Source organism: Sebastes fasciatus, chromosome 17, assembly GCF_043250625.1.
Source record: "Sebastes fasciatus isolate fSebFas1 chromosome 17, fSebFas1.pri, whole genome shotgun sequence".
Taxonomy (NCBI): domain Eukaryota; kingdom Metazoa; phylum Chordata; class Actinopteri; order Perciformes; family Sebastidae; genus Sebastes; species Sebastes fasciatus.
The window spans coordinates 16,307,789-16,329,842 of NC_133811.1; the positions used below are offsets into that span (position 1 = coordinate 16,307,789).

At 43.2% G+C, this 22,054-nt stretch overlaps 1 protein-coding gene across 1 annotated transcript in view; it reads right to left on the reverse strand.

The window, feature by feature from the left end:
• Nucleotides 1–19,672, reverse strand: part of gabbr2 (gamma-aminobutyric acid (GABA) B receptor, 2) — a 213,853-nt gene extending 194,181 nt beyond the window's left edge. The window contains exon 1 of the mRNA XM_074613382.1: nt 18,623–19,672. Within this exon, the coding sequence (XP_074469483.1) occupies nt 18,623–18,955 (333 nt within the window). The 5' untranslated portion in view covers nt 18,956–19,672. The remainder of the gene's footprint in view (nt 1–18,622) is intronic.
• Nucleotides 19,673–22,054: the final 2,382 nt, after the last annotated feature.

Here is a 22,054-nt window from a genome sequence, read left to right on the forward strand (position 1 = left end):
TTTACCAACCTCATGAATAAATGCACAAGCGTGTGCACGCCGCCAACTCTAATTGATGTCCCCTTTCCACACAATTTACATGCATTAGAAGGCACTGCGTCACCGGAGGACTTTTTACACATTTGTCTGCCAAGGCCGAAAGGTGAAAATGCAACCCAGCCATGTGAGAATAGCTTAAAACATATGTTTTAGCCTCATTTCTGTTTTGCTTTTTCTATTTTTCCCCCACAGGACACCCTTATGTCTTTAATGGCTATGCTAATTGCTAATGTTCCACTAGAATACTAATAAGGGCAGTAATTAGTGTAAAATGGACTGTAGCTCAGTGTGGACAAGAGTTGTTTTTTCCTTTTAAAGAGCCTGTGAAATGGAACTGAAATCCCTGGCAGGGAGTGGACATTTAAAATTAGCATTTGGGTCTTTTGGCAGATGCTTAATGCCAACAAACTTTTAAAACTACTGCAACACCGAGAACGTGACAGCAGGCAGATCTTTCCTTCCTTTCCGTCAGATCGGAAACAGCTAGCCTAACACCATGCCGGCCAATAGACAGCTTGTTTACAATTGCATCAGCGCAGGGTTGTGATAGCTCTGTCTATGTGAATATAAATGTTGATATGAATACGCCTTAGGAGTAATGTCCTCCATCCGTCCAGATGGCCCTTGGAATTATCTGCTTTACGTGGGATAATGAAATCTCACTCACTATCCAACTGCTTTCTATTGAATTAACGTGATCGGCGTCGTTCCTTCTCACAGCTTGGGGTGTCATCAGCCCAACCAGCGCTCCACGTTCATTGGGCACATCAATCACAGGCAACTGAGGCGATAAAAGCTTACGAAAGCCCAATAACCATCACAGTAGGAAAAGCAGGAATGATACATGACAGGGGTGTTCTTGTTATACTGTAAAATGGGGGTCTCCCCCTAAACACAGACTGACATTTTAAAGACAAATCACTCTCTTGTCACTGCAAGGGCTCAATATATTGTATACATTACCTTGGTGACTTTATTGCTTTATCTATCTTGTAAAGTGTGCTGAAGTGGCTGAATAAGGCTGGCGAATTTCATTCCCCAGACGGTCTTTTACCTTGGACTTTCAAACATAATGAAAGGATCCAATAAAGATGGCTTGCAGAAGAAGTGGTGGCCAGTATCTTTTGGCAGCAGTGGCGATAACCCCAGGAGTACATTCCTTAAGCATCCCACCGTGGCCATGAAACATCACATTATGGAAAAGTCAAGTGAAAATATGATTTAACTGACGGTATGTAAGTGGAGAAATTCAGGTGCAGTTGGATGGTATTGTCAACAAGCTAGCCATTTTTAGGAAGCAGAAAAGGGGTGGCATCAATTGTTCTTGGACGTTTCCCAACAGGAAGACTGAAAACAGGCATTCTGCCATCACCCTGTTTTTAGCCATGAAATCAATACACACAGTTGGGCTTCATGAACAGAGGAGCTGCTTTCTGGCAAAGACTGTTGTGCGTTTTGGACGGAGGCAAGGAATCAGCATGAAAGTAATCATGTAAATAGTGTTATCAGCAGATAAGACTGTCTGAGATGAGGATTATTAGATTATACTAAATATATCCCCCTCAGTCTCTATTCAACACGTCAATTACGATCCAAGATTTCCAGATTTCACGTTTGAAGAATTCTTTGGAAACCAATGCAATGGAAATGGCTATTAATGGGCGGTGTTTTGCTGTGTGGAGAAGAAAAGAAGTGAACACGTACTCTAGGTCAGAGAGAATATATTTTGTGAATGCACTCATTCCATTTAAGTGATGAGGAATGAATTTATACAGATTGCCTCCTTGACTGTGCATTGTGGGGACCTGTTGTGTCTTGAGATTGTAATTTATTTGTGACAGATGTCAAGAAAAAGAGATTGCATATTGCAAACAGCAGTTCACATGCTGCAAATTTGATGAAATGGGCCTCAGAGCCCAAGCTGACGGCGCTTTAATGACATGCTTCAAGACTGGTGATCGATGCGAAGCCCAGATGGGAATAAAGAAACACAGCATTACCGCTGGTTTGTAACCGAAGCGTACAGAAAAGCTGGAGAGCACAGAGCAAGTGGAGTTCCTATCCCTGGATTAGTGCTCAAATGATATTTGCCAAATGCCAACAACTGGAGAGCTTTGCTCTCTTTTTTTTTTTTTAGCTAAATCAGTCAGATGTGATCAAAATCTGAGCATTTGGCATGAGCTATCTATTACATCTGTAGCTTTCAGCTTCACCACTAGAAATCACTTTTTACCATTATGGTACATTACTGAGCATGCTGCTGCAGCTTAACACCCAATCACACACATTCTGTTAACCAGAACAGGCCTGCTGTCAACCAAAATCAAAACGTGATTCATAGCGCACCTGCATCTCATTAGAATTGTACCTATTAGGCTTGTGGCGGTAATCGGTGTTACCGGTGTTACACAGTGGTCGGGCACACACCGATTACATTACGTACCCACCGCCCCCACCGCCGTTTTGCTTGTTTCATAGAAATAAAACCCATTTAGTTCATTTATCTCGTATCAGCACTGTGTTATCAATACATAGTCGGACAACGGATGCTACAAACTGAAAGAGAAATATCTGCCCCGTACAGAGTCTCAGCACAGAGAGGCAGGAGTCAGGTTTCACCCACGGGATGAGAGAGAGTTGACAGACAAGACGATGGCGAAGGATTTGGTGTCAAAGCAAAAAGCAAAAGCGCCTATCTGGCAATATTTCAGATTTAAATGCTATAAGGGAACTATAACGTTAATAAGTGGTCACAGCCAGTGCGTGCAGCGCAGCGGCGCCGGGTGTAAACCTGCGGCCCTGTAGCAAAAGCTCGACCAGAGAGGCCAGACTTCCGACGGTAAAGATCAAAGTATAAGCACTCTACATACAGTATTTTGAGCGCCGTTTTTTCTTGCAAAATGTCCAGTATAACACCGGTGTTGTCACAAGTTTATTAACCGGTGGTAAAATTTCCTCACCGTGACATCTCTAATACCTACAATGTTAGTTTTGAACACACTATTTACCAACAAGTCTGCTCCAGCCTGGTCCTCAGATCAGTTGCCTCTGGCTTGTTGACCAACCGGCCCCGTGTCAAGCTTTATGCGAATAACCATGAAAGATAACGGCGCTTCAGGGAGAAACCCTGTGTGTGAGTGTGTTTTTATGTACACGTATGCGTATGTGTGTGTGTGTGTGTGTGTGTACCCTCTATAAAGAAGGCAATAAAAGGCTCCTGCCTTACAGTAACAGTTCATTAGTCAGACAGGCAGCCGCGGATCCCTCCAATCAGGACCCCACCCCATCTATCAGCTGCAGTCTGACGCAGGCTCCGTAACATTAACTGCTCTTTACAGCCACAACTCCTGCTCTACGGCCTATAACATGGTTTGTTTAGAGATGTACTAACCATTACAACATGTAGTGCAACGGAGAGAAACTTTTACGGTCTAGCTACTTGTGTGTGACGGTTTGAGTGAGGGTGTGTGGTTGTGTGTGTGTGTGTGTGTTTGGGGTTGTGGATTGGGGTCTGTTTGCCAAATGGAGTGGCGACTGCTCAAAACAAAATGCAACCCACTCTTGTGTCTTACTGTTTCTTTTGCTAACAATATATAATTCCGCTGATACATAAGAAAGCACAATTTAATCCATTTTGCTATCCATTTATCCAACTATCCGTCCATGAAGACCCACACATGCACACACACACAGGCATGCATCCACGCACAAAGATTAGGACTGAGCCACGGCAGATAGAGCCTGGTTGCAAATGATCTCTTATCATCATTGTGCAGCCTTTCGTGATCGCATGTGGCATGATTGCCTGCTTTGGATGGGCATGACAGATGTGTGTACCACTGCTACAGCATGGGCACTTAGGGAGTGTGGTGGGGAATGTGTGTGTGGAGGTTACATCTGTGATTCTACTGTCTGTTGTTATCGCTCTTGGCGCACAATGGGCTCACCAACTGCTTTCCACTAACAGGCCCCAGCAATCACGGATGGGGAAGTGGTAGTCACTATGAACGGGTGGCAAATGGACAAAGGTCTGATGTGTATCAGAGACTGCTGGAGCAGAGAGCTGCGGTGTGCCACATGTACGCACGCTGGGGCCCTCTACCAGCAACAAATCCCAGTAGTTTCAGACAATCCTTGCACATGCAGTCAGTGTGTAGTCAGTTAAAGCAGGAAAATACCGGAAAACACACGGAGGATTGCGATGGTTGACGACCGCAAAATCGAAATGGCACACACCGGAAAAGGAAAAAGCAGAACACAAACTGACAGTTTGTTTCCTCGCAGCTGGATGAGCACAGAGGCATGAGATATTGCTCAAGGAAGCTTTAATATATTACATCCATCAGTCTATTTCGTTAAAATAATAACTGTGAAGGCTGCGCTTCCGACAGGTGCTCCATGAAGGTCCTTATCTGTGTGATTGAAACTGTGTAAATCGCTCCTTCAGCTGAATATCTCTTTCTAGAGAAGGACAGGGTAACAGCGCTGACAATGACATGTTCTGATATCCCAAAAGCAAATCTGTGTGTAAGAAAAAAAGGGAGAGACCATGAATGTGGAAATGGGTGATAGTTGGAAAGGCTTCCATTGTCCACAATGTACAGATCAGGCCCATTTGTATAAGACAATAAAATGTTAATAAGCTAATAAACACTGCTGTGTAAATATTGGATTAGGGCAATTTGGGCTATTACACTTAGGAGGCTTTCACATCAGGGACCTGAGTACACTTGACGCAAAATTCCAGTTTGTTTGATTAGTGGGAATGCTCCGTAACGTACTCGGGCAGGGTTCGTCCATCCGTACTCAAGTCCACTTGAAAACGTTGGTGTGGTGTGCGGTTCAGGTGTACTCGGGTACGGTTCGCATCAGGTGTGAAAGCCAATTGTACCATGACACGGAAGTGGACTGCAAGTTAACGCAAGTAACGTTAGCAGTTAGCAAGTAGTTTTGAAAGGGCAGGCTTTTTTCAACGCCGTCGGTCTGCTCCGAAATCTGTTGGCTACATGCTCGCATTATGCACTGATCTCATCCTCTAACGAGGGCCGCTCAGCCGCTCAGCGGTCAAGGAAGTGTAGAGCCGGCCTATTTTCACATCAAACTCGGTGAAATAAGAGTTTATTTAGACCAAACCAGAGTTGGTGATTGTTGGAAAGACTAATCAAGACGGTTTTGGTGAGTTTTATTTTGTTACGAACGAGTTTGAATGAAGTGTTTTACTCTGCTCCGGCACTAGAACAGCTGATCTCATTATAAACAAATACACAAGGATGATGACGCAAGTGTACTCGGGTATACGGAAGCATTACTAATGTGAAAGCTGAGCGGAGGAGGGACTGGGGGTACGAATCAATCGTACTTAGTATGAAAACGCCCTTATAGGTTCTCTGAACTCATCACTGCAATAAATTAAGGACAGTTCAGTTTTCCGCTTATTGTTATATAGTTTAATGGCATTGTTTAATTGCTTTTCAACAGTGGGAAAGCCTCCATTACATGGTGCAATGCTGTGTGACCTGCTGGAACATTTCACCTTGCCAAAGAGTGGCTCTACTGAGGCTAATGAATGACAGTTACTCCTTTATATATGTCGGTAATCACGGGATGTTATCACATGGATACAATGGAGGAAGAATTTTGTGCATGAATGTACTGTATGTTGCATTAGATTCAACCAATTGTAGCGTGTGGTAGATGTATAAATAAGATGCATTAAAAAGATTTGAGCCCAGAAAAGGATTTTGAACCAACTGGAAATACTGTATACTGTATGTTAGTCACCATATATTCTCATATTATTGTAACAAAAGAAAGATGTCGAGTATATTTTTTCCAAAGCCAGCTTTAGGTAGGGCAGCACTGCACCCTGGTGCCCTCTGTTGACCAGTCACAATGGGTATGCATGTTTGTTTACATGTGTCTGGACCTTTGTGTGTATATGTGTCATGTCTGAGTGAGTCAGACTGATGAAAAAAAGAGTGTGCACGTGTAGATGCATGTCATGGTGACAAAGATAGAGACAGAGCAAGAAAGGCCATTATTCTTCTTCTGTGGCACCTGCCTGAGTCTCCACACATCCCAGCTGCGGCCATGACAACCGACCTGCCCTCTGGGAACAAGTGTTAAGTGCCATTGACCCGTGGGAGCAGGATGCACACATGCCACAATCACCACATACACATTGCGTGCCGCCAGAAACACACAGACACACACACACCAGGTCACCGGGTCCGAGCCAACCACATACTGTCTGACTGTGTGGACTTATGCAAGCGCCAGCATAACGTCACTTTCTCTTTATAAGTATAGTAAGCATACTCACGCACACACCATACTGTACACGTGTGCTCGTGTGCTCACGTGCACACACACACACACACACACACACATCCCTACCCCCAAGAAAGCAGACAATGGCTGGCTCTTGTTTTTTTGGCCAAGAATTACATGAGCTTTAATGTAATTACAGGACTGACAAGGACAGACTCTCTCTGCTTATTGCTCTGTGCTGGGCCCCCTTGAGAGCGAGCGACAGACAGGAGCATGCACAGAGTACTTGTCCAATCTCTAATGACAACGGCACACCCTTTCCACGATAATCCTTTCATTTCTGTCCACTCGCGGGAGAGGGACAGGGAGGCAGAGAGGTGGATGTGTTGTGAGGTGGTGGTGGAGGAGTGATGAGCAGTGAAAGGAGCAGACATTGATGGAGGCAGTGGGGAAGGTAAAATTTTAAGGATTAAGGTACGTATAATAACGCCTGACAAAGTCGATACTGAGCAGAAAACAAGTCATCCTTTAAACAAGGTCATCTGGTGTGGGAGGACTGCTTTCTTTAAAGGTGAAAGGTCAAACAACATTAGAGGAGGAGCAATATTAAAAAATGGTAAATCCCTCTCACACATCCAACCTCTTTCTGCCTGTGTCTCTCACTCACACGTTGCCTTTTAGTGATGGAAATTCTCCAGACGTGCAACAGCAGGGCACCTCTCTTGGGGTTGGTAACCATAAGCACACAAACACATATTCTCCTGGATCTTGTCTGCAGAAAACCGAGTCCAGTAAACAGACTTCATGAATATCATTCTGAAAGCATTTACTGACCAAAACAAAAATACGGAATGAATCCTCATGCCACAATTGGAAATTAGAAAGAGTGTTTTTTTTTTTTTTTGAGTAGTTTGCAGCAGATAGACATTCACTGCGTTAATTGTCTGTGCAAATGGCTTGGCTAGGGATCAATGGCAGCTTTATAGATGCACCAGCAGGAGCAGCCAGACAGACTGACTTAGCGTTGCGCTCAACATGGCAGCAGCCATCTTCTCAGTATTTTCAGCGGCGCTGAATAAAGATGAGAGATTTTCATCCTTCATCCTCATCTATCGCTACTTTAAGAGTTGCATTTTCAGTGTTATTTTCTACAATTTATCTGATATTCCATCTATCCTTCCTCCCCTATCTCATCTCCTAAAGTCCCCATCTTCTGCCTCCCCCACCTCCTCATCCATCCTCCCATCCTGCCTCTATCTCCTGGGTGATTGCTCAGTGGGTGTCCCTCCCTCAGCACCGCACTACAGCCATGTGAATCAGAGAGTAACTGTTTGTTTAATGCTAACGGCAGCCAGATGCCTGGTTCGCCGCGTTTTTGAGTCATTGTGCATCTCAATGACGGTACAGTCTTAGAGAAAAGAAAGAAAAAAAAGATGAGGAGGGGGCCATGCCAACAGATGTCTCATCATAGCATCTGCTGGGAAAACACAATAGGACGGCACAAAGAAAGGAAGATTAAAATGTGACAATAACAAATTCATTTGAAAAACCTAATTGATTATCACAAACTGAATTCATTAAAGCTTTTACTACACGAGTGTGTCGTCTGGTTGTAATTAAAATGCAATGAATTTGGTAAACATATGTGGAGATTTAGATACTGTATTCATTGTTTCAGGTGAGGCACAATGCTAGAATGTATTTATCTATAGTGACATACTATTATTAGTATTTCTTTTATCTTTTTGTAGGGGAAGTTGCACTCTTCCTGGCATTGATGTTTTCTCTTTTCTGCTGGTTTGTCATTCATTTAAAGAGGACCTATTATGCTTATTTATTATCAGATGCATACTTGTATTTTGGGTTTGTAATAGAACATGTTAACATGCTTTAATGTCAAAAAACACTTTATTTTCCTCATACCGACTGTCACCACGTTACGGAAGAAAAGGCAGAACTTCAATCAAGACATTTCAGGCAGTTCAGGATCAGTGTTTCTGTGGGGGAGAATAACTCCCTTTGGCGTAGACTTTGTAACTTTACAGACCTTTTACATGCACAAAAAACAATACAACACACTAAAGGAAAGGGGAAAAGCACAAAAGCATAATGGGTCCTCTTTAACACCACGTGATGGTGCTGACCACAGTACAGTCCACTGGCAACAGGGCACTGTCTGGACTATATATTATTTAGTTCAATGAGCTAACAAAGAGCTAAATTAGATTCCAGCCAGCTGCACTAAGGCACATTTTCTAATGCAGAGAAAACATCAGTGTGGGGTGATTGGTTCCTTCTCAAAGAATCACATTCACCAGCCACTGAGATATTCAGTAACTCCGCACACACATCCAGCGCATATACAGACTATTTCCCATTCTTTCCTGACCTCCAGCAGCACTCATGCACAAACGCACATTTTGACTACTTTGCAAGCAACCGACGGGACTTGCCTAAGGTGCTTTTGAAATTGAATTCAGCCGTTGCCTCTCTCATGCGATTAGCCCTTGACTTGGTCAGCACATCGGGCCTCGCGGGGTGACTGCACAGACATGAGATAATGCCAAATCCTCACATCACCTCACATCAAATTAGCAACATACTCGCATAAACACGAGATTCAGTCAAACATACTGTAATCTACTCCAGGCAAATGCAAGGTGGAGAGAGCGAGGAGGCTAATTTGTTTTTTTTCACACTTGAACTCGCCTTTTGAGTTTTAGTGCTCGGAATACCAATATTATATCAAATAAAGCATTGTGTTATTAACACTTTAGCAAGAAGATGTTGGCCTGTGGTCTGTGTGGAGTAATGTACCAGAGAAGAGGAGTAGTCAGACTTATTTCTCTTTGTAAGCTTTAGGACAAACCTCAGGGGTAAACAAGAAAGAGTGGTTAAGAGGTCAGGTCTATTGTAGGGCTGCACAATTAGAGCCAAAATGGTTACAAAATATCTTTATTGCACTTTCGCATTTAAATAAACAGAGCACTGTTTTCACTTTCATGTTGCGCTACATTCCTGCTAATGTACAAATCTTTGCATCAAAATAAGACTGGTCCTTATTCACAGTGCATCTCCTAGAAGCAAAATTAAATAAACACAGCATTTCATGTTCACGTTGCACTACATTCCTGCTAATTAACAAATTGTTGCATCAAAAAGAGACTTAAAATAAGGTTAGTCTTTGCCTGAATTCAGTACATTTTCATTTTGCCCGTAGATAATATTGTTCTTTTACTCTGGACTGCAGCCGCAACATTCAGGAAAGGTTTTCACAGGCTGCCGCTGTAGGGTGCGTGCACAGCGGTATGACAGTGAAGCCAAAGCATCTGGATCGCCCCATGGTGGCTGTTAGTTTCGGAAACGCTTGTTTCGATATGCAGCAGTATTTTCTATGAATGGAGCACGCATTTTAAATTGCAGTCGATCACGTTCATTTAATTGTGGGAAGCCAAAATTGCGATCGCGATTAATATTCGATTAATTGTGCAGCCCTAGTCGGATGAGGTTAAAAAGGGTTGTTGGACAAGAGATAGGCACAAGGAACGACTAGTCTGAACTAGGCTTGCCGCGTTAGTCGGTGTTACCGGTGTTACACGGTGGTCTGGCATACACTGATTACAATACGTAACCACCACCCCCATCGTCAATTTAATTTTTTTACAGAAATAAAACCCATTTAGTTCATTTTCACATATCAGTGCCATGTTATCAATACATAGTCGGACGACGGACGCTACAAACTGAAAGTGAAAGTGTCCGCTCCGTACAGAGTCTCAGCACAGAGTAGCAGGAGTCAGATTTAACACACAGAATGAGAGAGAGTTGACAGACAAGACGATGGCGGAGGATTTGGTTGTCAAAGCAAAAAGCAAAAGAGCCTGTTTGGCGCGATTCGATTTATTTTAAATCCAAATCGAATTAAGCAAACAATAGTGAGGAATGCAAGTGTCACAGTGCACAAGAAAAGAACAGGAAATAAAAATTCATGGTACAGAGAGACATAGATTGTTTTTTGTCATGTTACACAGGTTTCAAATTCATTCATTCAAAGCCTTTCGCTCCTTTGTGGAGCATAGGCCGTTGACCACAGTCCGCCAGAGTCTTTTGTCCTGGGCTTTCCTCTCCAGTTGTTTCCATGTCAGCCCGCTCTGTGTGATGTCCGTGTCAAGGTCCCTGCGCCAGGTGTTCTTGGGCCGGCCTCTCCTTCTTTTGCCTTGTGGGTTCCATCTAAGGGCCTGCCTGGTGATGCTGGTACCGGGTTTCCGGAGTGTATGTCCAATCCATCCCCATCTCCTTCTCCTGATCTCTTCTTCAACAGGTTTTTGACCTGTTCTTTGCCAAAGATCATTGTTACTGATGGTATCCGGCCAGTGGATGTTTAAGATGCGCCTCAGGCAGTTGTTTATGAATGTTTGTACTTTTGTTGTTGTGGTCTTTGTTGTCCTCCACGTCTCTGAACCATAGAGGAGTATTGGTTTAATGTTGGAGTTGAAGAGTCTGAGCTTTGTCTGCCGGCTGATTTCTTTGGAGCTCCAGATGTTCTTTAGTTGTATGAATGAAGCCCTTGCCTTGCCGATTCTGGCTCTGACATCTGCATCCGTTCCACCCTGTTTATTGATGACACTACCGAGGTATGTAAAGGCTTCTACTTCTTCCAGTGCTGTTCCCTCCAAGGTCACTGAGTCTTCACTGGTTGTGTTGACCTTGAGGACTTTACTTTTTCCTTTATGGATGTTGAGGCCTATTTGTGATGATGTGTCTGCCAGTATTGTTGTCTTTTCTTGCATCTGTTGTCGGCTGTGAGACAGCAAAGCCAGGTCATCAGCAAAGTCTAAGTCGTCTAGCTGTGTTGTGAGTGTCCACTGGATCCCGTTTCTCCTCTGTGCTGTTGAGGTTTCAAATGAGTGATGGAAATTGTTTTTCGTGAGGTAGGGTGTACTACTACGGGGAGGATGGCTGAAGGTACCGATGTTGTATAAAGCAATCTGGTGATGCTGTGATTTTTTAAATTGGAACTGAACAACACTTCACGTCGAACTGCTCAACTGACCACATTGTCCTGACCTCAGGCGGTGCTGCGGGGGTGCCATTTGAAAACAGCAGCAACAACCATATGTGGAAGTGTATGTGATCTGTGTGTGTGTGTGTGTGTGGCTGTGAAGGGAGGAAACAGGTCTGTGTGTGCAGCGGTGTGAGTGCATAAAAACATACAGTATGTGTATGAGCTGATTCATTCATGTGCCATATTAATGTGTGTGCTTGTGTGTCATAGTATCTGTTATAAAGCCAGCTTCGGGGCACATTAGAGACTCTTTTATCTGGAAAGTTCACGTTTGTGGTCATCTTGCTCGAGCCCTGCAGGCCACTGGCGGCCTGACTCAGACAAAGGTCAGCAATTAGAGCTCAAATTTAGTAAATTTATTAAACTGCGACACATCCATCTCTAATTTTGTGTGAATCACAGTGAAAAAAATAATTATATAAAAACAACACTTTCACAAACGTGTAAAATGATATCATTGACACAACAAGATCTTGGGAGCCTTTAATGATCTAAAGTGCGTACCTCATTACATGCAGTAATTGCTTCTTTTTTTTTTTAAAACATGGCCATTAAACTATATCGCCTCAGAGAAACAACGCAAATGGCATCACATTATGATCCAATAAGAATTAAGAGGCTGACCATTTCCTCTTCCTGTGCAGAAGATGACATAATCCTATTTCGGGATCTCCATCTCATAGCTCTACGCATCTCTTTCTCTCTGATTCTCCCCTGAGATCCTGTTCGTTCTATGAGAAGGGCTGCTGCACATTGATCCCCACTATCTGTGTCGGGTCAGTGGATACAGCCACACTCAGCACTTTATGCCTAGAGAGTACCCGGGCTGTCACGGGCTGCTTTTCCTTACTATCCCTGAATGTTCGCCCTCCTCCTCGCAGCGGTGACAGGCAATCTTTGTTGACCCTCCTGGGTCACCGCCTCGGCGCTGAATGGATGTCAGATATTTAGATAATATGTGGCGTACAATATGAGACCCTGACATACAAGATGTCCAAAGGCGCTGCTTCATTTGGCCCAAATCAGATGCTTTTACACAAAAACTCAAAGGTGAGTTACAGTGTGTGAATCAGTAAGATCAGTAAAAGGCACTCTGGGATTCTCTCGCTGAATGAATGTATAAATGACATGAACTATAAACAAATGACACTCTGCTAAAGCAAATTGTCCTCAAATGTGAACCAGCTCGCTTTGACTTAAGACCTATGCTTAGCAGCATCGTGACCTCCATTATGGTAAAGCCTTTTCACTGAAAACGTAACTCCTTCTGACAAAATGACAGAACGCCTTACATACGCTCAGGGGGGGTGCTCTTCCCCCTGTGAACGAGTGTACTGTACAGTGGTTTCAGGCTTGCCAACGTGTGCACAAATGTGACATGTTGCATCTAGTCTTCAGAGCTGCCTGTGTGCAGTATCTCTGAACATAGGTCACTGCTAACACATTCTCAGTAGGCCCGTAGTATTGCATGGATGGACAGTCGTATGCTATAAATACCCATCTGCATACTGTATCTGGTGCACTGTACATGGGCAAGATCTGCATCTCCGACTGCAGACTCTGTGTCTTTGCGGTCGTATTGATTTGCCTTTAAAAATACATGTGTTCCCTCGTCTCTGACTGCTAGAATATAGGAAACATGATAGCAACAAGGGAGCGCATCCCCCTTAAAAGTACATTAATTAAAGTTCAAGATTTCTACCGAGAGGTGCGAACTGCTCTTTGTAAAGTGATCACAGAGAAGAAGACTCCAAGAGTTGATGTCAACTTTCTTGTTGCATTAGATGAGACTTTTCACCTCTTGTCATCACTGATAAAACTTTCCCATTCCGCAACTGACAACAAAAGGTGTTGGATCACCGCAGATGTTTTGGTTGGTAGAGCTGTCACTTTACATTGAAAATTACATTGAAATCAAGCGTTTGAACGCAGGAGAAGTATCTTACTTCCGCTGCCTTTAGAAAACACAACTGCCTGCAGTAACACTGAACGGATTACGTGTTGGTTCTCATTCGTTCAAACTTGATTTATTTTGATAAAGTCACAGCCCTAATTGGTGAAATTATATAAGTCTCTTATTCCTCCAGGAGGCCTAATGAAAGGATTTAGACTTCCTTCGTCCTCTTTTCTCCCCCATTTCCCCTGAATCTGTGATGCGGCAGGCCTGTTTCACAACTGTATCTCAATATCCTAAAACAGTTCTTAGTCCCAGCGTTAACAGACATGTCCTCATAAGAAATCACCACATAGTTTGACTATTACTGTGCTGCACTAACATTACACAGGACAAGCAGACTTTTATGGATGAAAAGTGTGTATGGATCCATTCGCACTCATTGATATTGATTTTAGAGCGGCAACAATTAATTGACTAAACGATTAGTTGTCAACTATTTAATTAATCACAAACCATTTCGATAATTGGTTTGAGTAATTTTTTAAAGAAAATAAGTCAAAATCCTCTGATTCCAGCTTCTTTAATGTCAATATTTTCTGCTTTCTTTACTCCTCTATGACAGTAAACGGAATATCTGAGTTATGGACAAAACAAGGGGGCTTTGGAAAACACTGATTGACGTTTTTCACCATTTTCTGACATTTTATAAACCAAACAACGAATCGATTAACGGAGAAAACAATTAACAGATTAATCAAAAATGAAAATAATTGTTAGTTATAGTCGTAATTGATTTCACTGATTTGGTGGGCAACCGTTTGTATCTATTGTCTGATATGTTTTTCCATAGCTGAACAATGAATTCCACTATTCGAAGTACCTTCTTAAAAGGGACTGTTTGTAACTTTTTAAGCGTATAAATGTAGCGGGTCGTCACACATGCGCGTTCGCATATGCGCGCTCGCGTGTGGCCGGAGCCTCGTCTCCGCTGCCTGCTCTCCTTCACTCAGACAGCGCGCGCGTCCTCGCTGTCTCGCTCCACCTCTAGACGTGAACGTGCGCTCACTCAACACTGCAGAAGAGTTAGTTTAGCTCTGAGATTATCTAGTGAATGTAGAGTGGACGTTTGTGCAGAAATAAATGATGCAGCTCCTCCAGACCAACAGAGGTTTTCCGTGTCTTGTGAAGTGACGGGGCTCCTCAACGAGTTACGTTATCGTCTCGTTACCGACCGGGTGCCGGTGTCTTCGGTTGCCGGCTGCGGTCGGGAGGCGATAAGGTAACTCGTTGAGGAGCCCCGCTGCTGAAGCCTGCGCTGAGCAGGAAAAGCCAACACTAGGATCAGCATTGATTCATGGAGAGACCTTCGTCTGGTCTGCTAACATTTCTGCCTAGCAGTTGAAATATAGAGTGACATTGTGGTTTTAGCTGACGTCTGTCGCCTCACTGTTTTGAGCGATGCTCGTTCATGTCTATGTAGAGCGAGCAAGCGCGAGCTCGACGCTGACTTTCGTTGATTTCAAGGCCACAGGTGTCGCTGTTAAGCAGCATTTCTGAATCTTACAAATAGTCCCTTTAACTATTCTGCTATAAAAAGTGATCTTTTCCTGAGTGGCTCCTCTCGAGGGCCTGTCACACATCCTAAGCCGGCCGGGTGAACTAGCGTAGCTTAGCCTAGAAGGCTTCTCATTGCCCAAAGTCTCCCTTCCATCCTCTTCCAGTCCTTCCTGTGCTCTCCAAAGCTTTGATCCTCTAAGCCTGCAGAGTTACAGTATCAGTCCTCGGTTACACTAAAACCCACACTCCCACATCTAGAGCTGCGGTGGAGGACCAACTCCTGCTCCGGCACTAAGCCCTCCCAGTTGAGATAATCCATCCTGCTTCTTTTCTACCTGCAATGCTCTGGGTTTAAAGTAAAGATGTATTCTCATATGCATTTGCCTCAGCCTGCTACAATGCCGTTTACTTTAGGAGTCTAGCTTTGGCCTGATCAAACTGGTTTCACACCAGCCCGCATTGGATCTCATCTCCAGGACTCTCTTCTCTTCTTCTTCTACTAAATGCTTCTCCAATCCTGCAGCAACCGACTATACTTCATTCTAGCAGCCTCAGCTCTCAGGCCTTTTAGTGTTGGCCAGCCTCCCCAGTGCCTCAACATCCCCATCATCAGCACCACCACCACCCAGCTCCACACCACCAGGGGATGGACTGGGCCTGCTCAGTCTACCCATGGCTCCACCGGCGGGGGATAAAGGGATAAAGAGCCTCTGCTCAGGGACTGATTACTTACATCTGCCAGGCTAAATCCCAGTGCCCACACATACACACACACGCATGTGTACAAACAGTGCAGACACACACTTGGCCTGCTGCTAGCTGCAACAAATGCACTCATGCATGCATTGTTGTCTGACATAAGCATGTGGTATATGGGGAAGCTGTGGGCATGTGAATGTGTGTGTTTTCAGGACTTTTATTCACGCGCAAGTAAAAAATTATACACCAATAAATGTATAATGAACACTGTATGATAAATTGTTAATAGCACAGCCATCACAAACTTCACATTATTGCCGCTATAAACATGCCAGAGGCTCCAAAAGCAATATAGTCAACACAACAGCAATAACTCAGTCCTGGCTGGGCAAAGGTCTAATCCACCTGTAAATGCTCATGAGTGTTGAGACGCTCAGAACACTTCAGACCGCTCCACTTGATATGAACAAACAATAATAGTTTCTCACGTCTTAAGATGTTATTGAAATCATGTTTCTCCCGCTAAAGTCTCTGACTCTTTATTATTCTCTGTAAATATATAACAATATTCTGTTGCGGTAATATATTGCCATTTGCACTTCACTGTGCTCTCCGCGGTCCCTTGTTGACTTTAACCATGCCAGGCTGTGCCAGATGATTTCCAGTAGCTTGTAAATATACTCTGAGTTGTTGGCAGGGACTTTTTTTTTCTTAGAGTTATTAAAGCCAGAGCTAACAGGCTACCACTGGGCAACGTTCTTCTTTAACACAATTCATCTAGTAGAGTAACAAATACATGTCTATGAGGTCTGCCACTAATAGAATAATGAAACAGGAAGCGTGGTGACTATATATTTCCGCATGTATTTGTAACTGAGGGGGAAAGCGCTTGAGGTTTTAGTGCAGGCATAGATTATTTTTAATTTGACATTTCCAAAAACATGATCAGAGCTTGGATTTTCAGCTGGCCTGTATACAAAACAAATGTCAAATACCACGGGATTGGCAGTGCCACAGCGTAACAGACCACAAAGTCATCAAATAACACTGTTCTCATGAGTTCCCATTGATCGTCAGTATTAGAAGGCTGGCATCGCTATCAGACATTCCCAGCGAGCGGATGTCAGGGCTGGCCCACTGACCTCATGCTTCCAGCTCATCTTTCCCTCCCGGGGAATAGAAGGAGAAAAATCATAACTCTCATAAGAGCATATTAATCCCGTGGTCGGAGCGCATGCCGCCTGCGAGGGCTTACCTCTGTCAACAGAGATTTGTGTGCTCTTTCACGCAGACACACCTGTGCACATAGAAAGTGCTAGAGAGGAAAAGCAAAAGAATTACTGCTGTCTACGATGAGATGTTTTAATAAGACAAATTTGGATCAACTGGAGATTATGTCATAAATTCTTAAATACATTTACAAAACAAAAGTGTTTTACCTATTTAAAGCAACAGTGGGTAGAATTGGAGCGAATATAGTTAAAAAAAATATTTTTGTAAAACGGTCACTATATCCTGACAGTAGTGCATGAGACAGGTAATCTGAAAAAAATCATGTTCCTCTGTGTCCTCCGATGCTCCTAATGGCATCTGCAAGATCTCACAGAGCGGAGAAAAACAACCAATCAGAGCCGAGCTGGAGCCTGCCGTCTCTGAGGAGCTGTCAATCACTCACGAACTCCGATCAAACGGTCAAACTAGGCAGCGCTGATCAAATATGAATCAATATTCTGTTACTGTAATGCCTATTTCTCTCCTCAAATGTTTTTAGAATCATCTTGTAGTGTACTGTCTAGCTGTAAAATGAGAAAGTTTGTGACCCGGCAGCCATGTTGAGATCAGTTGAGGAAATACCAAGCACCGCCCACCAACCAGAGCACAGCCAATAGGAACGCTCTCTCTCTCTCTCTGAAATTACCTGTGATTGGCCAAAGTCTCCCCGTCACGTCCTAGATTTTTTTTAAAAGCCTGAAAACAGAGCCATGAGGAGGTGCAGAGGTCTAGTTTTCTCTCAGAACACTTAATTTACAATAAGATGAAAGATTATTATGGATTTTTTTGCCCAACGATGCCAAAAACATTCTGCCTACTGTAGCTTTAAGCAAGCAAGTCAATGTCATGTGATGCAATAGATTTGTCATATAATGTTGAATCGTTGAACAGATCTGTCAAGCTTTCAACATCCTTACATGTTGGCATGGCAACTGTATGATGCTGCAGCTTTAAAACTCATCAATTGCATTGTGTCCTCAAAAGCACTGAAGAAGGCCACTATACTATAAGTACTGTTTAGTGATTCAAATAATTCAAGTGTAAACAAACTATGGGAGAACACACCTACAGTGTCAAATATACTTCAAGGACTTCAACTAGAGTGGTATATTATTGATGCTATTGTATGTAAACTGATGTTAATTTTAGAGCTGTGAGATGCAGCTCCTCTCACAAGGAGTCTGAAGAAAAATCGTACATCCAATTACCGCCATCTTCAGGCACGATGAGAAGCAGCCCCTTTAATCGTTAAAAAGATGCACTGATTCGTGACTAAAAAAAAATATTTATAGCGCAAAGCCATCTCAAGTCATAAACGCATCTTATAAAGTGAAGATAATAAAAAAAAAAAAGACAGAATGCGGCGTTTTAACTCAATCCAATTGGACGACGGTGATGAATGAATGACATTATCAGTAACATCAGACAGCCTTGTCATTCTGTTTCATCCGGAGATGCGGTATAACCATTAAAAACGTCCAATATAAGGAGAACATGATGATGAGATGCAGTGCCTTATGATGCATATTACATATAAAAACGCAATATGAACGACAGAAGAGAGGATGGCACACGTACAGGCACCGTGGTGTCATTTAATGAAAAAAATAAAGAGCTTTTGCGCAAAAGAGGCTGCACATATACCAAACATAACATAGCCAGTGTTTCCTCTTGGACGCACAATGTGTGGAGCGCTGCAGGGCAATGCGCACACACGTGCACATACACGTACGCACGCGCGCGCACACACACACACAACTGTTTTTAAACATGAGCCAACCAGCAGCAGCAGCTTATAGTGGAAAGGGATTTATGTGTTTTACCTCGGTGTCATAGATTTTGGTGATGAGTGAGAACGAGTACTTCCTGGACTCCTTGATGTGCTGGATGGCCAGCTGGACCGCGGGTTCGATCCCCTGGCTGATGCTGCTCATCAGGGCCGACTCGTTCATGGGCATGAGGACCATGATGGGCAAGTTCTCCCCGTCCCTGGTGAACCAGCTGTTGTCCTGTCCGTGTTTGGTGCGGTCGTTGCACACCTTGGCCAGTGCAGGGTGGAATAGCAGGAGAAGAGAGAGGAGCAGGCATCCCGTCGGGAGGAACATCATCTCCCAGCCGCCGCTGCTGCTGCTGCAGTCCCTCCGGGCTGGAGCCATGCTGCTATACCGTGGTGCAAAGAGGGTGACCAAATGAGGATCCCACCGTGGCGCACCCTCACTGTTTGGGCATCGCAAATTCGGGCTCGTCCGGGATGCTCAGACGAACCGCCCGTCAAGGAAATCTTTTTTTTTTTTTCAAAACAGAGCAGATAGGAAAAGCTGCAGCAGCCTCTGCAGTGTGCAAACTCGTCGTATGGATTATGACTGCAAACTGAGAGAAAAAATGTACTCTCTATAACAGTGCATCTGTAAGAATATTCCAAGGGCGCAGAGATGTGCGTTGCAGAGAGGAGAGCTATGCTGCCTCTCTGTCATCCAAACGAGCTCCTGTAAAAATAAATCACATTTAATCTGAACCACTTATCTTAGAAGAAGCACAAGAATGTTCTGCAGGATATGCCTCCCAAAAATCAGTATAGATAGGAATCAATCACTCTCGTTGACAATTGTTGCAGGATACAAAAATCACCTCCGAAGTAAATTCCAAGCTGCCAAGAGCTGATGGCAAACTGTGGGCATCCCTGCTGCCAAAACGCCAAATTACAAGGCAAACGAAGCGATACGGGGGGGAAAACAGACGACTAGAAACAAACAGAGCTGGTGTTGAAAGCTTGACCGCAGAGGTCCGAGGAGGAGATGTCGAGAGAGTCTGTCTTGACTGGGATGCTCATCTCTGATGGTGCGTCAGAGAAGCGCTGAAGCTGCTGCTGCGCGCAAGAGGGAGCACTGAATGAGGAGGAGGAGGAGGAGAGGAAACGAGGGGAGGGGAGGAGGAAGAGGAGGAAGAGGAGGAGGAGGAGGGTAGATACAACAGCCTGGTGGAAAGGCTGCATAGGCTTTATGCAGGGCAGACTCATCAGCGGCTTTGACAGCCGAGGGGTGATTTACTGGGCTTTTAATGTTATAGGAGGATTCAGACATGCATGGAGCAGGCTAGTTAAAATATATAGGGCTGTGTATATATACACATGTATAGCTCTGTTATGTTGCACGTCACACAGAAAAACAACACTGTTAAGAATTTCCCAGTAAAATAACAGTAAAGAACTGGCAGCAGGGTTGCCTTTATGTTACTGTAAAATAAACATTATTATACTGTCGCTGAAATTTACAGCTTTGTACTGTTAATGAAAAATACAGTTTGAACTGTTTTTTTTTTATTAATGTCACAGTATTTTACAGTTAATTTACTGTTTAAAGATATATTATATAGCTGTTTTTCCACCTTTCTTTTATATTATCTTACTGATTTGTTTTAATGCACTATTTATTTTTTACATACATTTTAATAAACATTATTTTTTGCCTAGATGAATAGATTTAGCAGGTTACAGACATAGGAATAGGCACACTAAATACAATTAAAGGCACTTGTTAGGAAAAAGGCTATATTAGACTTGTTGACACTTTTCCCAAAAATGTCTGTCTATAGTTGGCTACAAGCACAGAATGCAAATCATAACAACATGTGAGTGAAGAACAATAAAGCTAATTCACTGATTTTACAATCATGTACAATGTACAAGCCTCACATGTGCAGATCAGGTCCCAGAATTAAAAACACACTGCATGAAACTGTTACTGATGATACTTTAGACAGTTGATCAGCAGTAAAGTGATGCTTTTTAAGAATACATTGTAGTTCAGTTAAAAAACGGCCTATGAGCGTAATTTAACAGGTTTTCTTTTGTATTAACAGTAAAGCACTGTTTTTAGCAATAACAGGTTAATACTGTTGAAATCCTGCTGTAAATTAACAGCAATTGTTTACAGTGAACACTTCTTAGGGCTATATTTTTAGTGGCTCATTATAAATGTATATCCTATAAGCGATGATGAGATAGTTCCACAGGCAGCTGCTGGGCTTTGATTCCCAGTGTATAGCCGTATACCTGTCCAACTGTCTTTGCACACAAATAACTCACTGTGTGAAGTCCATCGTGCAACACAGGTGACAGGATGCAAGTCTACTTCTTCAAACAACTATATGATTTTTTTTAATCCTACAGAGGATACTGTCAGCATGTGCAGTACTAACACTAAACACTAAACACTTCTTAGGGGTATATTTTTAGTGACTCATTATAAATGTATATCCTTTAAGCGATGGTGAGATAGTTCCCACAGGCAGCTGCTGGGCTTTGATTCCCAGTGTATAGCCTGTATACCTGTCCAACTGTCTTTGCACACAAATAGCTCACTGTGTGGAAGGGGGAAGAAAAGATAATTCCCACTATAGGATAAGTAAAGAATATATAAATATTCAGAATATATTCAGTTCAATAAAAATTGTGTCAAAACACAGATTATGAAGTCAGGTGCAGAGCTCATGAAAAGCTGGGTGAAAAGCTCATTGGGTGAAAAGCTGGGTGAAAAGCTGGGTGAAAAGCTGGGTGAAAAGCTCATTGGGTGAAAAGCTCATTGGGTGAAAAGCTGGGTGAAAAGCTGGGTGAAAAGCTCATTTTCAAGGTAAAAGTGAACTTAATCCAGACAGAAACTAGGAGAGGCTGTATACAAATGACTATTATGATTATCGGTTTAACTCTCTCCACTGTATAATCATAAAATGTTTGGGAAACACTGGATTCTGAGCCATGACTTCAGCTGGTTTTCAGCACCACGGACAGCGACCAGCGCTGTCCGTGGTGCTGAACTGCACACAGCACCACTCTGCATCAGCGTCTGCTCCTGTTGTCTTGTGTACATTAGCCCCATTACCTTTTGCTTCCCTAAGGCAGGGTATACACATTTTTATTCTCGTCTATGAGTACAAGGATTACCTTCTCCTACTGGCCCAGAGGTATAAAAAAAAAGAAAAAAGAAAACAGGCAATTATTGCAATAGTTTGCAACACAATTCCTGTTATTGTTAAGCAGGCGTGGGAAGTGAACAGAATATGATGCCAGGGGGTGACTGTTTAACACATGTGGGGAAAATATGAAAGCCTTTCAAGTCATCAGCTGTATTCCAAAACAGAGGCACATACAGTTTGACCTGCTCAATTATATCCCATGCACAATTACAATCAGCATCAAGGGGGGCTCGTTTAAAAAGCGCCAGAATGAAAGCACAAATGGGCGTGTAATTTTTTTTTTT